We start from the raw sequence: 19,011 nt of genomic DNA, 5'->3' as shown, positions 1-19,011 counted from the left end.
CCACACTTATATCATTTAACTGCACACGAACATTACCTTTCACACCAATTTTCTTCAAGGAATACTGACAGTAAGAGTGCATTTATGTGTGTTTTTAAGAAATGAAAGCTATTGCACATGTGTTTGCGTTTCAGGTGGCGTTGTACAACACAGACCAGGAAGGGAGCGATAGTCCAAGAAGCAGCCTTAACAACAGCCTGTCTGATCAGAGTCTGGCCTCCGTCAATCTCAACAGCGTGGGCAGTGTGCACAGTTATACACCGGTAAGAACAGGAATGAATCTTGAGTTGTTTATAACGCTACAATGATGAGGGTATTTTAGTCATTTTTATGGATTCAGAACCCTTAGCTTCATCTTAAGTCATACCCAGTTACAACATTGCAGAATTTAGCTTTCACAATATCCAATCCAGAAGTGCACTGAAGTTGGTCACGATCTGCTCCAAAAAATCCTCTAAAGATGCACAGTATTGCCAAAAGTATTCATTCACCCATCCAAACCATTGAATTCAGGTGTTTCGGTCACTTCCATGGCTACAGGTGTATAAAACCAAGCACCCAGGTATGCAAACATTTGGGAAATAATGGGTCACTCTCAGGACTTCTGTGAATTCCAGCGTAGTACTGTGATAGGATGCCTCCTTTGCAACAAGCCCAGTCGTGAAATTTTGTCACTACTAAATATTTCACAGTGAGCTGTTAGTGTTGTTATAACAAAGTGGAAGCCATTGGGAATCACAGCAACTCAGCCACGATGTGGTAAGCTAGGTAAAATCACAGAACGGGATCAGCGGATGCTCAGGTTCATAGTGCACAGAGGTCACCAACTTTCTGCCGAGTTAATCGCAACACACCTCCAATCTCCAAACTCTAGAGCAGTGGAGATGTGTTCTCTGGAGTCACAAATCATGCATCTCCATCTGGCAATCCAATGGACCAATCTGGGTTTGGTGGTTGCCAGGAGAACGGTACTTGTCTGACTGCAATGTGCCAAGTGTAAAGTTTGGTGGAGGGAGGAATAATGGTGTGAGGTTGTTTTCCAGGAGTTGGGCCCAGCCCCTTAGTTCCAGTGAAAGGGAATCTTAAAGCTCCAGCATACCAAGACATTTTGGACAATTTCACGCTCCCAACTTTGTGGGAACGGTTTCAGAATGGCCCCTTCCTGTTCCAACATGACTGCGCACCAGTGCACAAAGCAAGGTCCATAAAGACATGGATGAGGAAGGTTGGTGTGGAAGAACTTGACTGGCCTGCACAGAGTCCTGACCTCAACCCGATAGAACACCTTTGGAATGAATTAGAGCGGAAGCTGTGAGCCAGGCTTTCTCGTCCAACATCAGTGTCTGACTTCACAAATACATCTGGAAGAATAGTCAAAAATTCCCATAAACACACTCCTAGATCTTGTGGAAAGCCTTCCAGAAGAGTTGAAGCTGTTATAGCTGCAAAGGGTGGGTGGACATCATATTAAACCCTAAGGATTATGAATGGGATGTCACTCAAGTTCATGTGCGTGTGAAGGCAGACAAGCGAATATTTTTGGCAATATAGTGTAATCAGCTGGTTGACTCAAACAGCTATAAAACAAGTGGAAACACCTTCACCTGCAGCAGTGTTTTTAAAAAAAAAAAAAAAAAACGCTTTGGAAAAATACAGCAGCAATATATGATTCCCTGCACTGTACAGTTCAAACATTGAGCCCCAAATGCATTTTTCTTCTGTGGTGATTATGAAGCACTACATGATCACCAAAGACCTGCAACAAAAGAATAGGTTCCTACCTCAGCCAATTAGATTTAATATACGTTGGACATGGGCTGTGTCTTGGTTAGGCTGCCCTAAATGGAGCCATAAAGACCTCAGGTTTATTTGCAGCTATTAATCTCCATCGTTCACTGGTACAAAGACAAAATAAAGGTGCCAAGGCAGGTTGTCCCTGCTGTTCTGTGAAGAGTCAGTAGTGTGGAACAGTGGGATTTTTTTGGTTTCTATCGCTTACTGAATATTTATAACATCATATTTATATAAATTTGGTGTAATTGTTGTTTTTGAGCACTAAGCACTACAGCCAAATGATAAATTGTCATTATGTTCATATTTTTCCAAGCTGTAGAGATCCACAGTCACTAAATGAATGAAAATGAAACATTGCCAGGCTTAGAAAGTGTACTGTATCCCATATTTTATCTGCTCAGAAAGCCCCAGGAGGCTCTCTTCAGAGGAGCCAGCCGTAGACAGTAATAGACCGAGGTTCAGGGTGGACATGAGCTGGAGTACAACATCAGGAAGGGGGTTAAGGGAAACAGAGAAAAATGTGCACGCTCCTGGAACCCAGACAAAGAGAAGTGCTTCCTCTGATGTCCTCCCACCAGAGATGCCCCCTCTTTGGTGTGGTCCTCCTGCATCCTAGAGCGCTCCGTGCTCCAGGCGCTGGGCATCGATCGGCTCAGCCTGATGGATGTGCGCTCTCTCTGTGTGTGTGCGCGCGCGCGCGCGCACACACACACACACACACACACACACACACACACACACACACACACACACACACACACACACAGCCAAAGCAGCAGCTCGCAGTAAACACTCCGGCTTTATTATCACCTCTTCACTCTTAGCCTTGCCAGTCTGTGAGCCATGCGCTTCAGCAGCGTGCCCACATATTGGAAGAGGAAGATGTTATGATCAAAAATTGGACGTGAACTCTCTTGTAGTGCTAGCCCACAGTGGTAACAGGTCAGGTCCTACTTTGTGAAATGGTGATGGTTTTGTATTGCTGCCCTTGCTGTGGTGAATCTCATAGATAAATTCTTTGCTGAAGGGAACAGTGCTTGCCGTCTCACACCCAGGGGCAGTGCATAACATTGACTGCCCACACAAATACATGGATAAAATGGCTGCTTATTTGTACAAGGTATTGCTATTGATTTTGTTTTAAATACATTTTGCTTAGCCACCTGAGTATTGGCTTTGTGTCCATTTGAGTTGCTCTCTTAATGTTGTGTGAGCCAAGGCAGTAAGCACTGACCTAGATTGTTGTGCTTCACGTAATTGTTCTTTATATGTAACATTGTAGCCGTCACTCCTCAGAACAATTAAACCATCCTTGTTTGACAACTGCTTTGTATTTAATATGTCTCCATGATAAGGTGAACATGATGGGTATCTTTGAAGAGTACAAGTAGTCCCGGTGGCCTTTACCTTAACCAGTCAAACATTAAACGCAGTGTTGGTCACTTTTGTAACTCTTGTGTCCTTTATCTCTTCATTTGTCCAGGTGACCAGTCACCCAGAGCCTGTTTCCCAATCTATGAGCCTCCAGCAGCCCCCCCAGTCCCAGTACAACATGCCAGACAGGGACAAGCAGCTCTTGTTCTCAGAATTTGAAGATCTCAGTGCCTCTTTCCGCAGCCTTTACAAGTCTGTTTTTGAGCAGTCCTTCAGCCAACAAGGTAAGTGGCCTCACGGGAGCATCAAGTGGAAACCTAATAGAGGGCCTAAGCTTCAATCATCAAGGAACAGGATGATTCTCAGAACGATTTTCCTAATGCGGGTTTGTTCTTAACAGCTGGGGCTATAGAGAGTATTTAGGCACTAATGAGGTTTACAAAGAATTGAGCAGGTTTTCAAACAGGCTGACGAGCCTATAGTGGAAATCTATACTGAGTATTTTCACGATCTTCTACCAGAGAAATGTAAAAAAAAAAAAGGCCTCATTTTACTGAGAATCTGAGAGTCTGTGTATTTCATTAACCAATGTATGGTTAATTATCTACATTATATTTTTCACATTAGATAAATGCTATTTGCATCTTGTAATGTGTAAAGGTTTTTTCATGTAGGCTATGTTTCATGAGAAGAGTGGAAGAGGTTACAGGCAGGTTAAGTCCACAGCCGATCTGTTGGATTTGAGGTTAATTTGTCATAATGATGGGGAATCTGTATCATATAATACATAGTGTTGGATAGAACAGAGCTTTCCAAATGGTTGTGATTCCCTACAGAACAAAAAGCAGTTTTGCTTGTAATCTGATTGACTGATAAACATGGAGCACTTGACAAGCGAGTTATGAGCAAAGTAGACTGAGCTTTCTGTGTATAACCTACTTTCACAAATCAAATGCATTTCATGCTAATGTTTTCAAAGAGTTCCTCTCCTTTAATCTATCATCTATGTTTCATTAGTTGAAAGTTGTAACCTTTTTTTATGCGCATAAAAGTGAAATCTCTTAGTCAGACAAGCTCTAGCAATTAAAAAGCGTAAATAATCGAGCTAGAGGATTTCACACTCTGCCGCTGTAGACAGTGAGCTAATTCACTGGCTTTGATAATAGGTAATGAGCTCGCATTATTATTCTGGTGCCGCGTTAATTGCTTTCTGTATTTCCCTCGTTGGACAATGGGCTTTCTGTGCCGATAAGAGATGCACCTTTGTCACCCCTGCAGTGAGTGTTACGTGCCGATTGTGGAGGTGCAGGGCTGGAGTCAGCTCTAAAAGCACTCCAGTGAAATAGGTTTACTGTGCCAAAGCTGTGAAGGACAGTGCCTCTTACGACCACTCCCCGCCACTCAGATGATTGCAGTTGGGTATACAGATGTTCATGCTCCAGTCATGTCTGTGCAGCAGCACAACGAATCTGTAAAAGACAGTGTAGTGGAGAAGAGGGACCACGGCACCTCGCGACAGTGAACCTCACTCTGCAATGCTGAGTCATTCCCTGACACGATAAAATGGTACCTGGTCTGTCTCAAGTGTAGAACTATTTAAATGTCCCCTTACTGTAAGATGCCAAGACTGATAATCTCAAGTAACTGTTTTTAAACATGAGATGACCCCCAACTCTGTATTTGTGCTCAAGTTACTTGACACATATTGAATCCTGAAACTGTGTGAGTGCATTTGTTTGGGAAATTAGTGTTCTCTCTATCTAGCAGCTGGAGCTGCAGCTAAATATAGTTTTATTATCAATTAATTTGCCATTATTTTTAGATTTAGTGATTCCCAGGGGCCAGGGTGATGTCTACAAATTGCTTTTGCTGTAATAGAAAAAGGTACAAAATATAGATGTAGTGATGAGAAACAGATGAAAGCAACAAATCAAATCAAAAATTGAGAAGCTGAAACAAGTGACTAAGCAAAAGTCAAATTACATTAACAGTTAATTGTTGGATAATTTTTTTTACTGAAAAACTCAAAGCTGTTCCCTTGATCCTGCACGGTTTCTGTTTTATTGTAACTAAAAACGATTTGTATTAATAATTATTCACTTTATTGCTTTATTTTGTTTCTCAGGTCTGATGGGCATACCGTCAGATTCCTCCCAGCAGACTCACACCTCCTGCTCCTATCAGCACTCCCCCAGTGGCACCATTAGCACTCAGAACAGCCTCTCAAACAACCAGTCTAACAACCACCCCAACAGCCACTCCACCAACAGTGGCCAGGTTCCCCTGTCCCATCCTGCCCAAGGCCACCCTGGCCACGGCTCACCCCACGCACAGCACCTCTCGCAGCATGGGGGCCCTCACAACCAACACAGCCAACATGCCCAGCACAGCCAACACAGTCAGCACCCACAGCACCAACAGCACTCCCAGCATCCCCAGCATGCTGCGCACTCCCAGCATGGGCAGCATCCATCGCAGCACCAGTCCCATAGCCAGCACCCGCAGCAACACACGCCACACCCCTCTCAACACACGCAGCATAGCCAGCACCCTTCTCAACACGGACAGCAGCACCAGAGCCTCTCCCACCAGCCCCATCCTACCCAGCAACAAATGGCCTGCAACACAGGTAAGACCTTCTTCTGTCTGTCACTTGTTTGTGGACCCAGCGTCGCCTCGTGTTGTTCGCTCTTCATCCTGTCCATCACGCAAACACATGTAGAGCAAAGATGGTGTGCTTACAGCTGAATTGGATTTCTTATCAGTCTTCAATATTTTTTAAGTAATAAAACACTGAGAAATTGTTTTAGGTGCTAAACAGTAAATTATCTCCTGATTTATTATCTGTGCTGTTGAGAACAAAGCAGAGCTGAAGCCAGTGACTTCTGCAGCCTTTACAGTCACCTGGCTCCTCCTAGTGGCCACACCACTGCACTGAGCTGTTTGTAAAAAGCTGTTTTATTTGGCATTGCCTTCTTATTCGTTTGGTGGCAGGACTGCTTGAAAAGCAGAAAATGTGACTAAAATGACCCGACCTTTATGTGTAGGCGTTATTGTTCTGTTTTCAGGAAATAATGGCTTGCCATTGCCAAACAAAAGCTGTTTTCACACATGCAATGCACCCTTGAACTTTTTTCAACATTATCCAACAGAGCTCCATTTGAGACTGAAAATGTCTAATACTGTCTGATCAGACACTAAATGGTCTTTGGGGTGTTTTAGCCTTTGATAGGACAGTGGAACGAAGACAGGAAATCTGGATGAAAGACCTGGGGTAAGACATGCAGTAAATGGGCTCGGGACAGATTCAAACCTGGGCCTCTGCATTAGTCTTACAGCATATGGATCACCTGCTCAACCTACTCCCCAGATGCTAAATGTTTTTTAACCTGCCAGGTCCTTATTGTGATATCCCTGTGGTATAGCAGGTAGTTATCCTGAAAATTCTAAGTGAGATCATGTTTGCCGCCTCATGTATGCTTTACACAGGCCACACCCTGTCCTAAGCCAAACAGAAGGGAGAATCTTGTGATATGTGCTCAGATAGTGCTCGGTGCTCATTCTTCCGATATGGTCTATAGTTCACGTGTGAAAACGGCTCAATCATCAAATGTAAAATTGTAAACTCAAAGTTGATGTTTAAATTCCAAGGGGCATTAGTAAGACTAGAATGTTCCTAACTGAATAAATCTACAACAAATCAGCACTAAAATGTGTAGTGTAGCCCTAAATGATGGGGGGGCAAACTTCAGTGTGCAGAGATTTCAGTTCTCATAGAATATGGGCCCATATTAAATGGTTTCAACTGGCCCAGCACGGCAAGGGGGAACTCTTTTGAACTGGAGGGGGGGCCAGACCCTTTCTGTCAGAGCAAGTGCTTCTGTAATTATGACTGAAATTGTTTTTGTCCCAGGAGTGAACTTGGCATTGGAACCAAAATTACCTGATTTTCATCTCTTATCTTGTAATGTTACACATAGTATGCTGTGTGTGTTGCAGGTTTACTGTCTGACTGGTACCCAAATCTGGATGCACTGAAAGAAAGCTGTCGTATTGCTAGCAGCTATAACTGGGCTGATGTCGACCTTTCACCTTTCCAAGGTGCGGTTTGGTCATTACAAGGAGATCTTAATTCCATTTGCAGTTATTAAAATTGATAAGTCAAGAATTTGTCAAAACATTTTTACAAGATTTCATGTTTGCCTGTCAGATTTACCTCCGGTCTACATGTATACAATCAGAAGATTTAAAGCTAGAAGCTGACAGTATAGTACTGCCCCAGCTTTTGATTGAGTGCTGAAATGTTGACTCTGTGGAGTTGATTACCAGTTTAATTAAACTGAGCTCTTCAATTAAATAACACTGCCTTCAAGTTTAATTACCAAAACACCAAGCTCAGCAGGTCAGTTTATCCAATTACAGTCTAGGATTGCAAGGTAGGATGTTTTTAAATATCACCCACTGAAGGTTACTGACATAATGAATATATATTGCAACAAAGTTTTTGCTACTTGTTTGTAAATTAGTTTGTCATTTACTAAATTTATATTCTGTGCAAAGTCAACTATTTCATACATTTCATTCTCACACAATTTTATTTTAGCTCAGCAGGATAAGTCCAGTGGCACCTGTTTTTTTTTTTTGTGTGCTGAAATGTGTGCTTTATGTTCCCAAGGACTGAGAGAGAGCATGAGACAAGCAGAATTGAACAACTGGTCTCTGGAACCCACCCAGATCGCAGACCTCTGCTCGTCCATCAACCAGTTTTTTGCCCGCACCGGCGTGATCCAGCCACAAGGGACAGTGCAGCCTCCTGTTTGCCACGGCTCCATGCATGCCAACAAACCCAGCCAGCACCTCAACACAGGTTAAACAGCTGCTTCTTAACCCTTCAGTCCTAATCAGATGTCAGTGTTGGAATGTAAATGTGTGTGTTTGTGGGTTTGAAATGAGGATCACTTATCACAGAGTCAATAGTTTGTATTTTTCTTTTGTTTGGGAATCCAGTAATCTGTGCAATATATCTTGAAATATTCAGGTAATTAGATTTGGACCCTTTTGCCTTATTTTCTTGATTAGCTTAGTTTTTATTTTATTATACAATTTATGAATGCCTAATTGCCTAAACATCAGCTTTTATGAGGAGGCCTCTCTTTGACTCTACACATTAACATGTTTATCTGTAAGATTTTTAATTTTCACCAGGTCAAGCTTACTTACAGTTTGCCTGCCTTTAAGGTCAAACATATTTTTGTTAGCTTTTTCTACACTGAAAATAAATGTTTACATCTAATGTTTAGTGCAACAGATAACATTACAGGGAAATCACTCACAAGTGGATACAAGTACCAAAATTGGGACACATACTCTGGTATGATTACTGGTTTGATTAAGCTCATTAGCCATGTGAAAATCCCACGATGGTGGCCATTTTTGTGATGACTGTTGCCAAAGGCAAGAAATTCTATTTTTTTTTTCCTCTCTTTCTCTCTCTCCCAGATAAAGTAACAAACAAGATTTGCCTTTTTTAATGTTCTTTTAATCAAATCATACTCATTCAACCATGTGGGAGTTGACTTTGGAAGTCTGAAATTACTCAGCAGTTCTTTTTTTTTTTTAACAATTTGCAAACAGGGGTGTGGGGTGTAAATAATACTATTTGTTTCAGTCACATCTCCTAGATGGACCTTTTACACTCCTCATTGGTTATGCAGTTCTCACCTGTGGCCCTTCAAAAATATTTTGTTTATAGTGGTTCAGAATTTAGAGCCTGTACAAAGACGTGCTTGTCAAGTTAACTGGTGAGATATACTGCTAAATGTCTGAGCCTAGTTAGATAAGGAGAGATTATTTGGAAGAACTGAACTTGATTTATTGAGAGAGAGAATTCGATTAATATGTTATTTGGCAATTAAACTTTAATGAATCATTCAAGGTTCTTTATTGTCATTTGCATCACATTTGCATGCAGTGGAACAAATTCTGTCCTCAGGTCCCAGTGTTGTCATTGGAAAAGTTATGACAGTTATTCAAGTATGTTAAAGAAGAATAAATATAAAGTAACAATAATATAAAAAGAAAAAATATATAAATGGAATAAATCTAAAAATAAACAAATGTAAAATAAACAGTTAAAGATGTGGAGTAAAGGTAGTGACATGTGGTGCCATAGCAGAATGGGGTCCTAGCAATTGGGAGGATCAGGACTCCCTCAGAATCTAGACACCAGTGGTGCTGGAGATGAAGATGAAGGCTTGGATGGGGCTGTGAATGACCAGGGTGAGGCGGAGATGAGGAGGCGGCGGGTTGAAAGGCAGAATGACAGAAGAGCAACTGAGATTTGAGGCACATGGAAGAGAGGCTGATTGGCTTGCAGAAGGGGGGGAATGATTGGACTATTGGGAAAAAGCATGGGAAAGAGAAAGTGATGTAAAGAATAGATTTAGAAACACAGAGGAAAGCAGGCAGATGAGTGATTAATGATCTTCCTCCTCAAACTTGTGCGTAAGCTTCATTTGTATGTGTCATAGTGCTTTCAGAGGAGTGAAAGGGTATCAGACCACTGGAGCAGCATGTAACTTATCTGCCATTCAAATTTAGTTTTATTTGAAACAAAGAAGCTCTGAAGAAGTTTGAAGTTGTGAATTTGAATTATAGTCAAAACTTCTGAAATGGATCCACTGGTAGAAATTCTGTAGAAAGTTGACTGTTACGGAAATGATGTCCAAATTGGGAAATTTTGAAAATTCAAGTGGCTAACTGGATTTTTCAAATTAATAGCTCCAGGGTGACAAACATGCACATTTGGAGCCTTGTATCCACTTTTGAAAGATTGTTTCCATTTCTACTGCACTGCTGTATCATTTCCACCCAGACATCTCTTCTTGTCCTTATTTAATATAAATAATTTTAGGGGCTTGAATAAACAGGTCCTGGATTAAAAAAGCTTTTAAATGAAGCTGTGATTTTTCTCAACAGGAAATCTGTACATGGACTCCAGACAAAGTATGTCCATGATGGTTCCTCCAGCATATCCCCACATGCCCCCCATGAGCAGTGCAGGACCCACCATGACAGGTGACATACAGCCACAGGAGAAACATGAAAGAATTTATTCTTTATAGCCAATCTGCTAACTCAATTTGAATGGATTTTTTTATTTAGCATAAACAAACTCTTCCTCTGCTCTTGCTCTCCAGGACACCATGCACAGATGAACCAGCAGCACATGATACCTACCAGAAACTTCCAGATGCATCGCATGCAAGCTGACGATATCCAGGATGATTTTGATTGGGACTCCATTGTCTAGCTGCTAGAACTGCTTCTCGCAAATAAATGGGAGCGAGGAGAGGAGATGGACGCCAGGCTGAGCTGAAAGGCCACAGGTGGAGGAGGCCACTGTGGGTGGACTGCAGAAGAACATTTAAGAAGCTTTGGAGAGATGCAGAATTCAGACTTCACAGTCCTGACGGTTTAAAAAAAAAGAAAAAGGAAAAAAAAAAAAGAAAAACATAACTAGAAAATGTTACTTTGAAGACAATCATATTTAGTCGGACATTTTAAAGTGATTGCTTACAAACTTGTGTAAAACCAAGTTGAACACATTCACGTCTGAACCACATGCTCCTCAGCCAGCCCTCTCCCCGTCCCTAGAGAGCAGCCTTCCAGAGTCTGAACCCCTCCCCCTCCCCTGCCTCCTGCTCCGTAACTGTTATGTGATTTGAGCGACGTGTTCAGCTTGTAATTCTTCTCGTGTTGACCTTGGCCTCAGCTGCCTCTTGGATGAGTTTCTCTCTTTCTTTTTTTTTTGTTTTTTTTTTTTTTTAAATTGTTTTTTTGTTTTGTTTTTTTTTAAATGAAACACAGGCCATCGCTGTGAGTGATGTCATGGTGCTCGTTGGTCACTTTTTGGAGAAAGTTGGCCCGTTGTGGTTGAATTGGTGGTAAAGTTAGGTTTACAAAAAAAAAACAGGGTTTTAAATGTGTAAGCAGGCTCGAGGTTAAACGAACCAGAAGAGAAAATGAGAGGGCGATCACAGAAAGGATCGTGATTTATTTTTTATTTTTTAAATTAAAGCCAGCCAATGTGATGAGCCTCACTGCATTAGACCGGTTATGGGAGTTCAGCAACTGTCTTTCTTTAGTTCTCTGTTCGATGCACTTCAAGTTAAATGAGTAGAAGATGATAGCAGAGAGAAGTCAGATATTAGTCATTTTAAAATCCATTCACCACAAAGTAGGTTTAAGCTCTCCATTTGCATCATGTTGGTTCATATTTACTCTTCCTTTCTCATTAAACAGGTTTTAGGCTTCAAGTTTTAATAGCATTTTCAGGCAAGCAGCCTGTTGCTCACTAAACATTCACTCCAACTTATTAAAGAATATTACTGCTAACAGTATTTGCATGTTGGTCAGATAACAAGGCTGCAGTACAGTAACGTTAGACATGTTTGAGGTAAATGTGTGAACGCTAATGCGTCCAATTCAGTAAATATCGTTTTTTGTTTTTTTAAATTTTTTAAAGGGAAAGTGAAATGTCCATTAGTCTTGTAAACAAGACATAAGCTGAAGTCTTTAAATGAAACACTTCTAGTCAGGAGGATGTAATTATTCATTTTCTTCCTGAGAGTTAGTTGAGAATATTGTTGCTTTAATGTAAGTAAGAGAATGCAAGGAAAATATTAGCCCAGCTCTGTCTAAAAGGTACAAAGTCAGTCACTACTTAACACATTACAATGATGATCAGTCATTAGTCAACACTTTACCTTCAAATTTTGTGCTGCAAAAAACAACAAATTGTGTTTTTATTTAGTCTTTCTTGTTTAGTTCTTTTGTTTGCTTGTTTTTAGCAGGTTATGTTCTAGAGTTATGATGTGCTAATTAGTGACTTTTAGAGGTACCGGTAGGTCAGTTTTTTCTTTTGGAGAGAGCTGAGTTAGGTCTCAGTTACACAGGCCTTAAGACCGATCATTAAGGAAGAAGAAATATGTGTTCCCCAACTGGTTGGCAAACAGTTGCTTGCTGTTGCTAAGTTAAACTGGTCGCAAAGACGTATATGGTGCTGCACTGAAAACCTCCTTGTTTTGTCACTAGCTCCGGTTGCCCATTGTTTATATGCAAGACTCCAACTACTCTCTACGCGGTAGTGAAACTGAACAGTGTGACACAAACCGGCAATGGAGACCATTCATGTTAGTAGTAGAAGTCTTATGAAATATGTTAGTATAGCCTTTGAAGGCGGACATTCTCTCTTGCAAACTACGGGAGACTGGCAATCTGATAACGACCAAAGCAATGTTGTTTGATTGTTTTTGGTGCAGCAACCTGGCAACAGCCAGCAACCACTTGCCAACCAGTTGGGGAATTCACATTTTTCCCTAGTGCATGGTAGTTGCCAGGTGGTCATTGACTGGTTTCTAGGCCTGTGCAACTGAGGCCTTAATGTTAAGCTGCTGGAAGTGGGTTCATATTTACTGCATACACATAAGAATGGAGGAGTTCAATTTTTTCATCCAGTTCTGGCAGTAGGATATTTCCTAAATTTTGGAACTGTTCCTTTAGGAATTACTTTTTAAAACATGTCCAAATGGTAGATGAAATGTTTTGTAATAGTAATAAGTAAACTGTAAAGAGTCCAAATGTAATTGGAATTCTAATTGTTTAAAGTCCTTGCTGACTTGCTAGTAAAGTTAAAAAAAAAAAAAAAGTATTTAGAAAAGGAAACAATAGAAATGTAACAGCCTTCTCAAAGAGAAGCAAATCTGATCAACAGAGCAGACATCACTTTTTCATCTTTTATTTCTTTATTGTCAATTCTGGCATTTAAATGTTTGACAGTAGATACCTATACTTTTTTTTAACTATCCACTGTGTTCTGATGGAGAAAGATTTTACTGCTATACAATCTTGACACAACAAGAAATGTGACTCATACAGCAGTGTGTGTGTGTGTGTGTGTGTGTGTTTTGGTTTTATTGTAACTTTAGGGCTATGATTGATTACTGCAATCATCTCTATGCTATCTATGAGCACAAAAGCAGAGGCACACAGTGCTTAAAGACTAGATTTGAGGCTTTTTGTGGAAAGGGTTTCTGAAGCACAGAACAGGGAACTCATTGGTTCTGGAAACCTGTTGTCTGTGTCCTGTAACAAGTGGCTCCTTAATCAGACAGGTGCTGAACTTTAGAGACACTATTTTTTTTTTTTTTAAAGCCCTTTGCACACGTTTTGTTTACTCATCCAATTTAAGCTGCAAAGCACCGCCTGGATCTAATCATTCTTATCAATTCAGTCATTCATTCACCTATCCATCAGTTCCCTGTTGGACTATCTCACACCTAGAAACAATTAACAGGATTATTTTCACTTCTCTACATCTATGACACTATATTTTGGGAAGTGTTTGCTTTCAGAAAGACTCAGATGTGAAACCAATCTCATGTCAGTATGGAAATGTGAAGCTATAGAGACACAGAAAGGCTAATAATTAACACAATATGTGTTGTTTTTGAAAATATATTCCCAGCTTAAGGAGTTCAGAATAACAGCTGCAGTTGTTTTGTACCAAAAGAAAATTTGTGCAGCAACCTTTTTGGAAACTCGTCATTACCTTCTGTCTCCCCCTGGGTTTTTTATTTGCGAGATCATTCGTTGCTGATTTAATCTTTTTTGTTTTTTTGTTTTTTTTTGTTTTTTGTTTTTTTTTTAAATCATCAAAACAAGCTCTTGGCTGAAGCTACAATCTACTGTCCTTTAAACATAAAGGAGCCACGTGTTAAATCCTCCAGTCTGGCTTCATATTTATCATATGAACACGAGAGGCGTTGATCTTCTCATCCAACCCGGCTAGAAAGCAAAAGATCTCAAAATACCCAAAATTTCAAATTATTTCATTAAGACAACTTGGCTAGAAGACTCCAGTAGTAGGCGTAGTTTTGATTTTATACTTGGAAGACAATCATGGATTCTTTTTTTTTAATGATTTTTTAATATTGCAAAATGTTTTGTGTAAAAAGGCACTTTCAAGTCTCATGTGGTTTTGGTTGTTTTCTTATTTTAATTGGAAGATATAGAATTGTGCTTCTGAATACTTACAAGGGTTTTTTTTATTTTAAACTATAACCAGCCTGGTTTTATACTGGTAGAGTTTCTGCTAAACTGACCAGGGCTGCACTGTGCAGAAGAACTGAAGTTCTTTTCTTTGAAGTGATGATACTGCCATAATTTTTTTAAGCTGTTTTTTGTTTTGATTGTTTTTTTTTCCCTCTCCTGCCAGTGACACCCGTCTACTTTTGCATTATTCTTGCCTTGTTCTTTTCTCTCTTTGTTTATCTGATGTCTGCTGATTGTGGAGGATTGTTTCACCTGTGGATTTCAACATTGACTTTAAGTTTCATTCAACTGCCAGGATTTCGTAATTAGGACTCAGACAGGACACTTTAGTCGCCTGAGTTAACTAAATCATGACTCTTTTGGGTGAGTGTGGGCCAAAGGACTGCAACTGAAGACAGCAGCAACAAAACAAGGAGAATTGTGTGTTTTCTTTGGGGCTTTTATGGACCTGAAATGGAGAACATCCAGCGAGTTGTTGAAGTGTTTCATTTCTTCCAGGTGAAGACGGTAAACATGCAAGCTACTTATATAAGCACATCATCCAACAGGAAAAAGTAAAAGATTTGATGAGTAGATGCAGCTGAAAGGGGGGAAAAGGTGATGACAATGACTGGATCACAATCACAGTTTTTACATTATGTCTGTGTGAGTGTGTTTGCTTGTGGGAGTTTAGTTTTTTTTTTTTTTTTTTTTTCCTTCCAGATGATGATTTAAGTTTTTAAATACCGCTGGACATGTACCTGCCAGAGAGATTATTATTATTGGGGGAAAAAAGATAATTAAAAAAAAAAGCCTTGTTACAAAATGGGAGAGAACTGCCAACATCTACTGCTGATTGGGGCCTGTTTTATTCAGTGCTGGTGTTGTTGTGCTTGTACATATGTCTTTTCAATCATCCCTCTTTTTTTCCTCTTGGGGGTGGGGTATCAAGGCAGAGGGTGGGCCTTATTCATGAAAGAGGACGGGAGAAGAATAGAGTATTTTGTTATTGTCCAATCAGAGGGTGACAGTATGTATATATCTATATTGTATATATGTGATGAAAATGCGTTGGCTTTTTGTGTGACACTACCTTTTATCTGTACTATGGTTCTACATTCAGTGTTTCAGTGTTGATAATATATATTTGGTTTGTGTTTTTATTTTTCCGTTTTTTTGATTTTTGTCTCTGTCATTTCTTGTAATTTTTTTTTTCCTCCTATATTTGTCTTCGTTTTGTTTATTGCACGGTTTATTACTTTTGTTGTCCAATGAGGTGACACAGCTACTCTTTGTATTCGTTTAGTGCTGTAAAATAACTCAAGTGTTATTAGAATTGTCGATACCACCGCCCACCCCACCCCCTTCCCCAATATGCATGAATGGCACTTAAAGAAATAAAATATGGTAACTTCACTGTGGAATAATGTGCTGTTTGAGCTTTTTCTGAAATCTAAAGGCCATAGGAAATTATTTATTATAAATAACTTATCTATAGAGATGAATTTTGCTCAGTGCTACCGCATCATAATTTGAGCAACTCATCTGACAAAAATGCAGTTAATACACGACTCAAAAAAATTAAAGGAACACTTTGAAAACGCATCCAAATCCTGCTGGATATCTATACTGATATGAACTGGATAATGGGTTAGGAATGAAAGGATTCCACATTGTTTGATGGAAATGCCCAGGACACTCTTGAAAAAGGGATTTTAATCTCAATGTGTTTTTCCTGGTTAAATAAAGGTTAAATGTAAAATTAAAAAATTTAAATTATCAACATATAGAAGGCTACATTAAAAAAAAAAAAAAAGGTGCAGCAGGCTAGTCCATTTTGCCAAAATTTCTATCACTTTAATTTTTTGAGCAGTGTACAAATGAGTAACAAACACACGATATGCACAAAACAGACTATGATTAAAATTTTGTTTTCTGACACTTTACTCTTTTAATCCTTTGATTTTCTTTTATCTACAAAAATAATAATATCTGACCTTTAAAAATAACCAGTGGTTCTTCTAGGAAATAGAAACTGCTTTTTAGCTGTGATAGTCATAAGTATGACACAGGCATCAAGAGATAAACAGCCAAAACAAAACAAAACAAAAAAAACAAGGAAGCACTTGACCATCACAGTATAGCACAAAGTCAGGTGAATTTCAGGGATATCAGTTTGCCCAGTTAGGAAGCCTAAACCATCGTGAAGGTTTTGCAGGTGGTTGCTATACACCATCTCTCTTTGACTTTTCTCTAGTGTTTTTTTTTTTTTTTTAACCCCTTGCTAGTGTCTTTGTCACTACTGGTAGCATGAGATGGTACCGACAGCCTGTTTTGGTTGCACAGGTAGATGAGAACAGGTTTCCTGTGTTCACACTGAGGACATGTGACATATGCAAAAGAAGGCTGGTCACTGTGGTAAACATGCTGCCTGCACAGCAAACTTCCTTGAGCCTGCATATATGTTTGTGCTATCCTGGAGGAGCTGATCTTCCTGTGCAATCCAAACAGGCTGCAGGTACAATCTCACGTTACTAGCAGTGACAAGGATGCTAGTCAAAAGCAGCACTAGAGGAAATATCTATAAAGATGGCTAATTAGAGATCAATGGTCTGTGGACACCACCTGCAAAACCATCATTTTGTTTTTAGTGCACCTATAATGTACCTATATTGGCATCCATACAGTGCTTTATTCTATACACTTCAGGCCAGTTCCAGTCCCCAAATAACCCAACATGCATGTCTTTGGGAAGGAAGGTCAAGTACCTGGAGGAAACCCACACAGGCACAGGGAGAACATGCAAACCACACAGAAAGGTTCTAGCTGGGGTTCGAACAAGGAACCTTCTGTGAAGCGACAGTGGTAACCACTGCATCACCATTGCCACCCTGTTGTCACTTCCTTTTGCATCAAAGCAGATGAAATGGATAGTTTATGCTTCCTAACTGGATAGAGTGATATCCCTGTAGTTTATCTGACTTAGTGAGGATCAAATATTTCTTTAATTAATTAATTAATTTTTTTTAGCAGTGTATAAGCTATAATAAAAGCGATACACATGAGAACAACTTTCAAACCCACAGAAACTTCTTAGCATTCCTAAAACAGAGCTGACAGTGTGCAGAGGCCATTGGATTAATTTGATATAAATGTGAGGAGCAGAATGTGCTCATTGCTCATCAAAGTTTGATACATTTTCAAGCTCTATTTCACATTAAAAGAATTTTAAAGGATGATAGATCCTGACATCAAAATGATGGAAATGACTATAATTTAAAAAAATTAAAAAGTTGTAGGATTGGATGAGCAGGAAGAAAGACCTTCAGTGTAAACAGAGAAACAAAGTGAAATACAGTAATGAAAACTTTCATTTTATATGAAATGTTGTAAGGGAATTTTACAGTTTCTATACAAGTTTTTTTTTTTCTTTAAATGTAACCTGAATTCAGTTTCTTGTCTTCTTTAACTGTGACAAAATATCAGCTTTGCTGCAATTCATCTACATATGCACCCCACCTTTACAGACGTGCTGGTGCATCATGAAGGTGAATGTTGGCGGGTTAAAACACTGGAAACCATGTAACACATCCACACCAAAGTCTAAACACAACATAACATTGCAGCAAATCCAAATTGATGATTTGAAAATTAATCTTTTGGACCTAAACATTTCAATTTCCATGGAGTTTTTACACTTTCATACCACAAGAAACTCAGTAGAATACTGTTTTCTCCTCAAAGGCATCCGCATTTATAGTTTTTAAACTGTGTTCACAATGAAAGGTACATTACTTTATAAAATCACAAGTGTGTGAAGTTTGATGGGTCCAGCATGCATCTATGGTGTGAATTTGAGCATTCTAGGTCACATTGTTCTTGAGTTATCGCGTTCACAAGATTTTCAGAAATCTTGACCTCTGACCTTTACCTTCAGGTCAAGGTCGCCAAGATTTGAACTCATCTGAGATTTTTAGTAGATGCACCTATGGTGTGAATTTGAACATCCTAGGTAAGATGGTCCTCGAGGTATCACCAACCTTAAAATTGCCTTCTCCAAGACCACAACAATAGCTCGACTTGTTCTGGCTAAAAATGAGGCCCAGTGTGGTTCTAATGACCTTTATATGATGTGAAAAGGTTTCAAAGCCACCGTACTGTCTTAGTGAGGAACTGAGTCTCTGAGAAATATTATACGCATAAAACTATGTAAATGTAAAATACTCCTAAAATAAATCCCTGATGGTGCATATTATTATTCAGTTCTCTGCTGTTGTTATTCCAGTTCCTGGTTAGTGAGGGCAAACCTGTGTTTGATGTTACATAACAGGTAGATTGTGAGTCAACAGAATCTCAGGCAGGAAAAGGCAAGAGCTCCTTTAGGTATTACCTACCTATGAATAATAAAAAATAATATGCAATTGGAAGCTTGCCTCAGCCAGCGCCATAAATTGAGAATAAAACCTCCAGCAAAAGCAGACACACTTTCACACAACACACGTGAGGAAAACACTTTTCACTGCCAGTAAGTATGTAAAAAATAATGAAAATAAATAATTACGCAGCAGAACGACGCATTAATGTGTTAGCACCGTTTTCTGGTCGATTGAAGTGGGGATTATTTAACTATTACAAAATTGTATAACTTCATAAAAGCTATTGGGCAGTTTAAACTGGAACATGCATAATATTTAATGGAGCAACTACAAGTTTTTAATAAAACTGTAATTTATATAGCTGTGTGATAAA

General features: G+C 39.5%; 1 protein-coding gene across 1 annotated transcript in view; it reads left to right on the top strand.

Annotated features, from left to right (window-relative positions):
• The window catches only part of foxj3 (forkhead box J3), an 81,974-nt gene extending 71,031 nt beyond the window's left edge, over positions 1–10,943 (top strand). The window contains exons 6-12 of the mRNA XM_030730109.1: positions 135–263; positions 3,278–3,452; positions 5,294–5,797; positions 7,168–7,269; positions 7,844–8,035; positions 10,147–10,245; positions 10,368–10,943. Of these exons, the coding sequence (XP_030585969.1) occupies positions 135–263; positions 3,278–3,452; positions 5,294–5,797; positions 7,168–7,269; positions 7,844–8,035; positions 10,147–10,245; positions 10,368–10,480 (1,314 nt within the window). The 3' untranslated portion in view covers positions 10,481–10,943. The remainder of the gene's footprint in view (positions 1–134; positions 264–3,277; positions 3,453–5,293; positions 5,798–7,167; positions 7,270–7,843; positions 8,036–10,146; positions 10,246–10,367) is intronic.
• Positions 10,944–19,011: the final 8,068 nt, after the last annotated feature.

Source organism: Archocentrus centrarchus, chromosome 5 (genome assembly GCF_007364275.1).
Source record: "Archocentrus centrarchus isolate MPI-CPG fArcCen1 chromosome 5, fArcCen1, whole genome shotgun sequence".
NCBI lineage: Eukaryota > Metazoa > Chordata > Actinopteri > Cichliformes > Cichlidae > Archocentrus > Archocentrus centrarchus.
The sequence above is the reverse complement of the archived record's forward strand: the minus strand, read 5'-3'. Positions and strand labels throughout refer to the sequence as shown.